The following is an 11,958-nucleotide window of genomic DNA, read 5'->3' as shown; positions in this document are numbered from 1 at the left end:
TCCTTATTTGTAATGGTCTACACCAGTGGTCTCCAACGTGGTGCCCGCGGGCACCTGGTAGCCCGCGTGGAGTCTCTGAGTCGCCCGCCGAGCACCTTCTATAAATAGCCTGAATTGTAATCTTTCATTTTTTTAATGATAATGTTATAAAATGAGAAAATAACTATTGGTGACATTTCATATACCATTAAAACATAATAAAATAATTCAATAATTTAAAATATTTAGAATCTGCACGTCTCTCTCTCTCTCTCTCTCTCTCTCTCTCTCTCTCGCTCGCTCTTCGTCTCGCGCGCGCGCACCTCTCTGTCTGTCTGTCTGTCTGTCTGTCTGTCTCTCTCTCTCTCTCTCTCTCTCTCTCGCTCGCTCGCTCTTCGTCTCGCGCGCGCACCTCTCTGTCTGTCTGTCTGTCTGTCTGTCTGTCTGTCTGTCTGTCTGTCTGTCTCTCTCTCCCTCGCTCGCTCTGCGTCTCGTGCGCGCACCTCTCTAGTTCTCTCTGCGTATCGCGCGGCAGAGGAGCAGCGTTTTAATTTAGTTAAACACAGATATTATGTTGCTTTTCTAATTTTACATCATGGCTGGACTGGCCATTGAGCATACCGGGCATTTGCGCGGTGGGCCGACGTGCTTTTTGGGCCGATATCTCATACTCATACTTTTTTTTTTTTTTTTTTTTTTTTTTAACGGCCCATAAAATTTGTACATCGGTGGCCCATTCGTTTTGTTTTGTTTTGCTTAATTGGCGGCGCTGGGTTTGTGCCGGTGTAATGCATTGGTCAAAGTCAGTGTTAGTTTTTTTCTCTGACAGACCAGCCCATGAAACACGAAGATCAGCGGCCTTATTGGCTCTTTTCTTGATTGACACTGGGCTGGCCCAATCACAACTTTAAACGAGTGAGCGAGCGGCAGCAGTGTCAGTGTGTATCTGTAAAAAAAAAGATGGAGAAGAAACGCAAGGAATGTGCAGATAAATAGCGTGAAAAAATAGAACCAGGGCCTTAAAGCAGACACTGTAAACTGTGTCAAAATATATGTTTTCTGACCTTCATCAGCTCCTGTGGCAGATGATGATAGTGAGGACGGAGGATCAGGAGAGAGATGAGAAAGTGTAGAGCCTGCGGTAAGCATAACTACTTTCAAAACACTGAGGCCATGTCATGAGTGTAGATTATTTATTTCCACATCTGCATAGTTGACGATTACCGCAATTCACTAGAAATTTAATAAGAGGCGTTTGTAAACCATGTTTTCCGCCAAAATAAAAGCTTGATGCAGTTTGCGTCAAAATAAAAGATCATGTGCTTATCTCTTTCAAGTATAGAAATTGGTACAACTAATTAAGAAAGTCTTTTTTTTTTAACAATCCTGTTAGTCTAGAATAGATTATAAAGTATGGGAATTTAACTCCAAGCACATGTGGAATATATTTAAACATGTTTCTTGTTTGTTGATTGATTTATCAATTTTAGTCCAGCTACAAGTTAACCTTTGCTTTCTTATTTGTAATGGTCTACACTCAGACTAACCCTCAGATAAAAGATACTCGTGCAGGGTCTTCTAAGTATAAAACAGCTAGAATAGAGTCATTCAGAGGGTCATCCAATTCACAGTGTATGAGTGTGTCTGGCCCCTGTTCAACATGTACATATTTAGTGACTTCAATAACTGGGTAATAACTAGGTACTAATCCTAAACCTAACCATAGCCCATTGTAACTACCTCATATCACACAGTTATAAGTACACTGTAAGTAAGCGATTTTGAATTAGACCGTGGTAAGTCCTGCTTCAGTGTGCAAAAGTTGTTCATAAGTGCGGTCATGATGATGAAAGAACGCCCCCTGCTGTTATTAAAGCAAAGTACATAACCAATAATAGGAATAAATGGAAACTAAATCTCTGTAATACAGGCGCGAGTCCTCCGAGGAAAACGGAAGGACGCCCTCTACTGATATTAATAAAAATGGAAGCATAATATGATCCCTAATGAAAGCATTAGAGCTACAAATGATTACACAATCAGAACCTGCGATGTTATTTAAAATCCCCAAAACAAAGAACTACAGATAATTCACTTTATAACAGTTTAGGTTTTCTAGTTTTAGGACATGTATGTCTATGGTAGACTGTGTAAATATAACATGGTATATGAACGTATATATATATATATTCATATATATATATATATATATATATATATATATATATATATCATACATAAATATATAAAATATTAATATATGCAAAATAAGTATAAATTGTTAGTCATTAGTGTGATTTAGAAGAGTACACTGACTTAAACATTCAGTGGCACTCAACTATTAATATAATATAGATAATGCCAACTTGCACTACTGGGACAGGAAAAATACATTTTAAAAAATGGTCCTTAAAAAACATTTTTCAAATAAATCCTGTCTGAAATTCAGATTGCTTTTAAAATTGATGCATGTAGGAGAAGCTGGACATTTAGACACGGTTTTGATGTTTTATATGCCTGTTAAACCAGCTAATTCAAAGCCCTGCCATTAAGACTTATAAATAAGTAACATATGAATAGTAATGAGAAAAGTTTTGGGGAGTTTCAGGACTTGGATTCAGATGCATTTCTGAGCTTGTTTCTGTCTGGTTGAAGTGTTCTGTTAACAGCTGTGAAAGGGGGAAGGCCATGGCCTCATGGAAATTGACTGCACAAAATGATCCTTTGTACAAATGTACCTCTCATTCTTCTCAATGTTACTGTGAAAACATTGCATGGACATCTCTGCCAGCAACCTGGGGAAAATTGGAACTACTTGTCTTAAAACAAAAACTTGCAGGAAATCAGGAGAAAGAATGAAAAAGAAAGAGAAAGCCATGTTTAGACCAGGATCTGTTTCATTTAAACAAAGTTCAAGCTTTGTTAAATGAGGCTTGTTAACATGATGTCTGCGTGACTCCACAAAGAGGTTACCAAACATCATGGATTTTGGCTTTCTATAAATATACAATACCAGTATGTAGTTTAAGCCTTGGTCACATTAGCAAAACTGGCAAAGAACCTCCATTGTCAATAGAGATGCTAATATATTTAACTTAATCTTAATAGTTATTGTTCTTGGTGTGAATGGAATTTTATACAGATTTGGAACAACTTGAGAGTTAATAAATAATTACAGCATTTCCTGTTAAAGATAAAGTATTGCTCTAAATCCACCATGAAACCTGAAACCACAGCTTTCAGTTTCCCAGTAGAAGAAATTACTTTTTCTTGTAACATTTACTGACAATTTATGCAATTATGGGTGTCTTTTTATTATTGTTATTATTGAAGTCATATTCCAGAGACATGTTGGAAAGTATGTATTGTGCTTTTTCACAAAATATAGACTGCCACCAGAATAAACAACTTCTGTAAAAACAGCAGGTTTTCTTTTTCTGTATATTCATATTTTTTCATACTTGAATTCTTTGCATGGAAATACTCCAGTAATTTTATTCTGTATGACTACATGTGCTTAGAACGTAATCATTTGTGCAGTGCTGATCAAATTCGATTCTAATGAAATTATTGCAAATCAAAGGCCAAAGACCCATTCAAATATTTTTCTAATTCATGAAACCTTTATTAGACAGAGAAAGGTTAGTTGCAGTGTACTTTAAATCTATGCAAAAACAGCAGAGTCTTTCCAGTCTGAGTACACTAGGAAACCAGTGAAAGTGCTGTCTGTCTTCGGGCTGGAGTAAAAACCAGTGTACTCGCCCAGGGCCATCTGCACCCACACCTGATCTCCTGGAATCGAGTGTACTAGTGTCCCTCCAGACAGAGAGGCTGGTTTGGACCAGTTACCAAAGATCTGAAAGTAGGAGGCCACAGTGTGTCCGTTCTTTACAAGGTCAAACTGCAAGCTGGAGCGGTAGACTGTGGCGTGAACGGCGAAGTAGTAAACACCCGGCACTCTGCAGGTGAATCGTCCCGTTTCGGGATTGTAATCCCCCTGCTCATTCAAAATGATTTTGTCGAAGTGCACCGCGTCCCCTACCGCCATTGGGCTTGTGCGGGACTCAGACAGTTTGGCGCTAAAAGCTGATTTGGGGGCCACCGCACACTCACCCGGACTTCCTCTCTCTCCTTTTTCTCCTGGATCACCTCGGTCTCCCGCTAGGCCCCTCACGCCCGGCTGACCTGCAATAAGTATCATAGAATTTTCATGTTTCACTGTTGACCTTCAATAGAGTGCTGCAGGGATGACACATTTTGGTAGGCCAGAACCTGGAAATGAGCACTTTAGCACCGTTCTGAAGTCAACTGGCTTTTTTATTGTGTTTTTGGTTGAATGCCTGAAATAAGGTCTGTGGTTAACACAAGCTCAAGATATTTTTTCACTGTTGGAACAGAAAAAGATTATGTGCTTTCCATACATAATGAAACATAATTTTGTGACAAACACATGGAAATAATCTGTTGTTTTTATCCTAGTGTCTTTCTGAGTTTTGGTTCTTTTGCTGTTGAAAGCTGTAAGGAACTTTGAAATAACTGAAATCATTTGGCGAAGTGATGTGGGCATGTAATGCGGTCAAGACCTGCCTGAAACTAGGCTAATTTAGCCATAAGTTTCCCTGAAAATTATTGCACACCTTAGAATGTTAATGAAGAATAAAACATGAAGGAATCTTAAACTTTCACTGGAGATAATTTTCTGCAATAATCCATAAAACAGTAAAATAAAATCCTATAGTATTTTTGTTGAGGGAACTAGGGTGATACTAATTTCCAAGGAAAAAAAATAAAAATTCATCACTGCAGCACTCAATGGGAGGAGAAGGTGCGAAAACATCATTGGGGTTGTTATTTTTGTACCTGGTTCTCCTCTGTCCCCTGTTTCCCCTTTCTCTCCGGGTCGAGCATCACGACCGTCTCGTCCATCCCTGCCGGGCTGACCAGGGCTGCCGTGCAGTCCAGGGGATCCTGGGATACCTGGGCTTCCGGTGCACAAACTGGGGATCTTGTTGTCTTCAAGCGAGTTGGAACAATGTACTGCAATAACAAGCAGCAATGAAAGAGGACATGTCTGCAGAGATGTCATTGCTCAGTCTGTGGAGAAAAGAAAGAAAGATAAAATGAAAAATTAGCCTTATATTATTATTGTTTCAAGATGATTTCAGAATTATTGCAAATGGAAAATAGATGGTATGAAGTCTGGACATATTGTGAAAAGCACAACTCCTGAGAGTTGTATGATCTCACCTCTCAGTCAATAGGGAAATCTGACAGTACATCGTATTTACTAAAGCACAAGCTCTGCTGTGTAAGTGTAAATGCAGATGAAGAAGACTTTGCTTAGGAATTCATATCATATACTCTTCAGCCTACTCAAGCCTTTAAAAAGCTTTTAAAGTATGCAGAAGCACCATAAAAGTACCAAAAGTTGTCTGCTTATCTTCTGATATATTGCACAAGACAAATGGATCACTGTTATAGTGGTTTTATTTATTTTAGAGCCTGACAGCCTCAGTCCCGAATCACTTTCATTGATATTAAAAAGAGTGACCAGAATATTCTTACAAAATGACATGAGGCTGAGTAAATAATTACAATTTTAATTCGTGGGTAAACTATCCCTATTTTGTCAGCTATAATCAAGTTGATTCTTCACTTAATGCAAATGTTCTTGTGTGACCAATAAATTCAGTATAATTGTTCATTAAATTATCAATACGAGTATTGTTTATAACATCAAGAACATACGTTATTAACACTGCAGTGCATGCTGGGAGCTCCAACACGAAACAAATTAGCAATATTTTCTATATAAAATTGGTTAACTCTGGCTGTGGGACAACATTTGGGGAAATACTGTTGTCTTAATATGCATTCTCTGTGGATTTAATAAGTAATTCACATTTCCTAAAAAAGCTCAGTATATGTACATATCACCTACTGTTTGAGGGGTTGAAAACGGAATGTTTATATTTAGCGAATAACAAAAATGCTGAATGTGTCAATTACTATAATAAATGTGACTGTCGACCATTAGTCATTGATGAGGTGCTGAAGGCAGTTAATAATCAGCTTGCAAACACAAAGTCTTCAACAGGATGTATTCATGGGCTTGTCAGCTCTCGTAATCCTGCCTAGAACAAAGCATTTATGCCTTGCTGTAAATCAGCAGGCTCTGTCCAAGTCCACTGTCTGTCAAACAGCTGTTTCTTATAAGCTGAAGAGAAACTGCTGATGATTCACCTTGAGAAATACAACCAGACCACCAAAGCATTCTTTAAAAATTATGCATAATCCGTTAAAGCACTTCTATCTTCAGTTTAATAGAAACAGTTGTTAAAGGACATCTGGACAGTTATCTCTCAGGACCTTGTTTATGTATTGTGGTTCTTAAAGCTTCGAGCAACTCAAACTGTGAGCCATGTTATATTAGGACATAAGAGGAATGACTGCCAAAGAGCGCTGAACAAATACCGTCATTCCAGTGTCAACTGAATAGTCTGGTTTCCAAAGAAAGCACATTACTCACTCATATGCTTCACATCCTTCATTATTGCAGCATTGTGTTATTTGTAAAGAAGGCAACAAATTATTGCAACAAACTATTAGCATTGGGGTACATTCCCACAGTATCACAGCAACATTTGCACTATACTACAAATTACCTTTGGGTCGAACAATGGGAAGGATCAGGTTTCTCTTTCGGTGCTTATCTTGAAACTTCAATGCATTATAAATGGGTGTTAAATGTCAATAATCATAAATTAGTACAATGTACTAACAATCCAAAACACCTAAATGGTGCATACTGGTACCTTAGAGGGACATATTATCACCTAAATGATACATAAGGTATTGTAAGAAAAGCTCATTTCTCAGTTTTCAAATATTTGCCTCCAGAAATGCGGTTTTGCAGTAAACAGAATCTTTTTACTGGAAGTAAATGACCGAACTGAGATTCAGAATGAGCAGAAATGATAAACGATCTTGACAAAAACAAAAGTTACGTAAAAGATTGGACAATCTTTCCTTTTAGAAACTCCATAGTAAGGAACATTCTTGGTAAAAGTTTCCATAACACTTTATTAGTGAAAGCAGTCAGATCTCTTATGACTAAACAAATTTTAGTTATGGAAATGTTAGTTATGGAAGAAAAAAAAATTCAAACTCACCATTTACGTTTTTTGATGCTTCACTGGACTGACAGTCTTGAGCAGGCGAAAGAGAAACGAGCAGTGAAACTCCTCTTTTCTGTTGCTGTCCAAGGCGTCTGGGAAGAAATGAGCACTCCTAGTCTCAGAGGAATGGGAAGCTATTGGAAGCCTTAGAAATAGGGAGTCTGGGAGATGGGGAGGGAGAAAGAGGGATCATCCAAGGGACGGAGACTAAATGTTTGTAGCTTGTCCAACTTTATAAGCATAAGCATTATCTGATACAGTAGAGCCCTAGAAAGGGGGTCTTGGGCGCCAAAGAACATTTAATTTAATAATTTAATAACCATGTGCATTTAATTAGTGTGGGGTTTAGAAAGGAATGATGCCAGTTCAATGTGGCTGGCAAATTTGCAAGAAATAAACCGTTCAGGGATTACAGCCCTGTGGTCAAGTAAGAGATTGAACTATTCTTGCTTTAATAATACATAGCATATTTTATAAATGGATTCAATGATCATGTGACACGGCCGCTTCATGTAAACAAATCTTCTGGATTCATAGTCGCCACATTGAGAGAGAGAGAGAGAGAGAAATACTCATTGCATTTGGAAATGTGTTTATTTCTGAGTTTAAAGGAACGGTGAAAACCCGCAGACATGAATGAAAGATGATGGGATGTGCTGATGTGCGTGGCAGTTCAGACACATGGTTCTAGTTACTCTGGTAGCTTTATTTAGATGGCAAAGCTTCCCCATTCTGGGTATCCAGGCCTGTCTAGAACACTTATTCAGCTTTTTAATTCTCATTATAGGTCTAATGGCTCATAAACTACTTCCGGCGAACTGTGGCTCCTTCTGGTCTGTAAAGTTTCATGACACCAAGTATTATAAACAGATGGCTGGAACTAGACACCCTTTTCTCAATCTTTTGCTGTTAATGGTTTCAATAAAAAGTTATATTTTAACATTTTAATGCTAGATAATTTTTTGTCACATAAAATTTTAGTTTCTCAAACCATTAAAACCAAGCAACTTTTTTTTCTTCCTGTTGTACCTGCAATTCAAATTCTTTGCATGTAAAACCAAGGCCAAAAGTGGTTAATAAAACCCTTTTTGCAAGGCCTGTTTTATATTATGACAGGTTGACAATTTGTTAAACAGTTTAGAGCAGACAGAAATTAAGAAATCTGAAAATAAACTTGAGCAGCTCTTTCCAGCAATGTGATCCTTCAGATGGATATGCAGAGCAGTAGGTGCTACACAGAACACAAGAAACAGCAAATTACTTCTCACGTTGTTGTTTTTTCTCTTTTCTCTTTGTTTAAGAATAATATTATATGATGTAGTTCCTTCTTGCTGGTTAACATGACTGGTTGGGTCAAGTTCCCGAACACCAATATTGAACAAAAACATAATGGTTCTTTTCTGGCACCGATAGTTCAGTGAAGAACATTTAACATTCATTGAGAATTTCCACTGCACAAAAGGTTCTTAGAGTTGAGAAAGTTTTGTCATTATATTTAGGCTCTTTGGGGAACCCAAAATTGTGGTATTGCTGTGAAATTCCCTTTTGGAACCATTATATTAGAAGTGTACCATTCCACCATTTGTGGTCCAAAATGAAATATGGGTCTTGATGCAAAACCAGAAAACTACTGGTCTAACAACTCTAGGAAGTTAAAAACGACACTATCACAAGTTTGAGTAAACGAGACATGTTTATTATTTAAACTATCACTTAAATAAAAAAAGTGCATAGAAAATAAACATGATTAGAAATTTTCCTTTTTACAGTTGTTATGTACAATTTTTTTCCTCATTATACATTCATCCTTAAGTAGTTTGTGGTTGAATATTTTAGATGGACAAATTTTCCTTCATTTTTCTGTAAAATGGTAAAACACTGATGAGGCAACTAGGAGGAAAAAAAGAAGAAATATAAACCCTAAAACTGTCAGTATTAACATCAACATGATTTCTCGAAGCTACAGGGGAAAGGAAGTGTTGGTAAGACAATGGAAAACTTGTGTCCTCCAAGAGGAACGAGTTAAAATCTCTCTCTCAAGACCTCTCTGACTCCCTAAAATACCTCCAATGGTCCGCAACTCATTTCTGTACAAAGTGAACCATGTTAAAATTTCAAAAACAGGGAGCGCAGTCACCTGCTCTCAGGAGGAGTTTTACCTCAGCGTACATCTAGAGATGTTTGCAGAAATAAATAAATAGAATGGTTACCATTACTCATTACAAAACATCACATAAGAAAAAGTACAACTTAAGAAGCAATAGGAGAGAGAGGTATAGGTGACACGGCTGGGTTTAGGCAAGGACATGTTTTTCCTGATGTCCACAAACTGTTAAAAATGTACATAGTAAAATAAAGCCAACTACAACATCAAAAACAAACAAATTATCAATGCTCAAAAAGTTTACAACCACATTTTACACAAACTTGTTTCATAATATAAATACCGCTCCTTTCCAAATAAAGTTAAAACAAATGAACAAATTAAAAGAAAAGAAAAAACTGCAATGCTCCATTGAGGGAACATACACAGGCACAGGAAAACTGGTACTTGCTTTTGATATTAAAAATGATGCACATTAGTTACTCTAAAGTTTATCTGCAACACAAAACCATTATAGGTTATACACTGAACATTGCAATTAACCATTATGAAGCTGCTGTTTGCTACTGTAACTAAGTTTGTCTGTCCATTCCGTATATTGTGTAGATATTGAAGTACAAGTTACTATTAATACACGTTTAGTTTATATATATATCCATGTATAATGTGTATACATATATAATGTTGATTATAATTACAGGAGAAGGTGTGTTACCACTTGTGTGGTGTGGAAGAGTAAAGTCCAGGAAAACGCCAGAGCATGTCTGCTTCTGAAACACTGACCGAGCGCTGTTATACCAGTTTATGGAGCATCGGACGTTGTATTGATGTCTGTGCAGGAGTCTATTACAAAGCCCTTAGGATTAGTAACTGCATTACGAAAAAAATATATTAATAAAATAAAAATCTTATTTTGTTAGACTGAGCAATAGTTTCTGTAGAACCCTGCTGTATAATCCTCTTATTTTATGCAATAAAAAGCTGTCCTGTATCTTCCCAGCCTTTCATGTTGAAAAAAAATAATAAAAATAAAAATGAAAATTCTACAATACATTCAACAACGGCCTTGTTGCAGTTCAGCATGTCCTGCTCCACAGGAGTGCCAGGGCGAGAGGAAAGTTGGGCGAGACCCCCAAGAATCCCTGAAAAATGGCTAAACTGCAAATTCTGATCAATAAAAACACGTATACAAATATGAGGCAGCAGCCAACAAATGTTCAATGTGAGGCAACGTACAGAACTCTGATCTTCAGTGCCATAGTTAAAAGTGAAATGCTGGGAAAGGTCAAAATTATTGCAGCCTAGGTACAGTGAGGGCTGGAGGGGGTCTGCAGTGGCCAAGAAAAAAAATACAAAATACTTAAAACTTGTGAGGCAATGAGAGAGGAACTGGCCTTGAAAGTGGCTTGCTAAGGAAGCCACGGTTGCACAAAGCAGCTTCGTCTAGAGGTATGTACAGACCCCGAGCCATTCTGCGATACCCCCATACTCATGCTACAGCATCCCTTTAAAAATCATCGTAACTTTACATGAAAAATAAAACAAGAGACAAATTTCAAGTGGAATCCGTTTGTGCCCTAGTTAAAACAGCTTTGAACGTTTATCCATAGTCTGGAGCTCCTCGGCTGACCATCCAATCAAGTTCTAACCCCTAACATCCAAAAACTAAAACAACAACCAGAGAAATTTACACACAAGGCACCAAACTTCTGATCAGAAAGATGGAAGAACAAACCACAGAGCATCCACAAAAATAATGAAGCCACATCAGTCTTCGCATTATTCAAACGGGTCAAACAAAACTCGAGCACAGATGGGAACAGATGTGAGGAGTGTCAACATTTACAAGAGAATGAAGAGATGATACGAGCAAATAATGTGCATTGACTGAATGGCTGCCTGGAGCGTCCATGCAGTGCCAAGGCAACATGTGTTGAAGAAGACTGGGAAGAAGACTGATCTTCAGTGCACAAGACCATGAGGAAAACAAGAGCCCTCCGCCCTCTCCTCCTCCATATATAGTGCTTTACAAGTCATTTTACATGGGATAGTCTCTGTGGGAATTCCTTGCATTACACCAATCTCTAAGAAAATATTTTGATATAACAAAATATACGGAATAAACTTTGGGACTTGTCAGTTGCTAGAATGCTAGAGAAGGATTTCATGCATCTTTCCTCCAAGTTTAGAAAACGCAAAGAGGGAATATTAAGGGAAGATGGGCAGTTCTTGCATGTGATTTTAAGGCTGGCACTAAAAAAAGGAGTAGAAAAGCTCACTGAACCTACACACCTCTTTGAAATGATCATTTGAAATGTCCATGCTTGACCTGGGTTGGCAATGAGAGCCTCTGGTGGACCACACTCTGTGGGAACAGGAACTGCTTCAGTCTTTGGAATAGAACAAAACATTTGGGCTACAAAAACTAAAAAATACAATCAACTAAAAAAATCTTGAGACAGTGCTTTAAAAATGTTTGGACAGAGCATTAGTGTTCTAAATCTATTCTTTCCTACAAAAATGTTGATAAAATAAATACAATGTATTCTTAAAAATAGAAATACCATTGTTAAGTGCTATTCACCAATGAGTGCTTTTAGTCATTTGTATAGAAAAATATACATATTATTTACATTATTCAACGAATGATTTTTCTGTCAGTGACATGAGACAACAAAAACAGTCTTTTTTTTTTAA

The 11,958-nt window shown here is 37.5% G+C and overlaps 1 protein-coding gene across 1 annotated transcript; it reads right to left on the bottom strand.

Moving 5' to 3' along the window:
* Nucleotides 1-3,580: 3,580 nt before the first annotated feature.
* Nucleotides 3,581-7,305, bottom strand: LOC132122758 (complement C1q tumor necrosis factor-related protein 5-like). The gene is made up of 3 exons (XM_059533134.1): nucleotides 7,152-7,305; nucleotides 4,840-5,073; nucleotides 3,581-4,164 (listed from the first exon to the last, which is right to left on the bottom strand). Exons 2-3 carry the CDS (start codon nucleotides 5,063-5,065, stop codon nucleotides 3,644-3,646), a joined length of 747 nt encoding a protein of 248 aa, XP_059389117.1. The 5' UTR covers nucleotides 5,066-5,073; nucleotides 7,152-7,305; the 3' UTR covers nucleotides 3,581-3,643.
* Nucleotides 7,306-11,958: the final 4,653 nt, after the last annotated feature.

The sequence above is a fragment of the Carassius carassius genome, chromosome 41 (assembly GCF_963082965.1).
Source record: "Carassius carassius chromosome 41, fCarCar2.1, whole genome shotgun sequence".
In the NCBI taxonomy this organism is placed as follows: domain Eukaryota; kingdom Metazoa; phylum Chordata; class Actinopteri; order Cypriniformes; family Cyprinidae; genus Carassius; species Carassius carassius.
The sequence above is the reverse complement of the archived record's forward strand: the minus strand, read 5'-3'. Positions and strand labels throughout refer to the sequence as shown.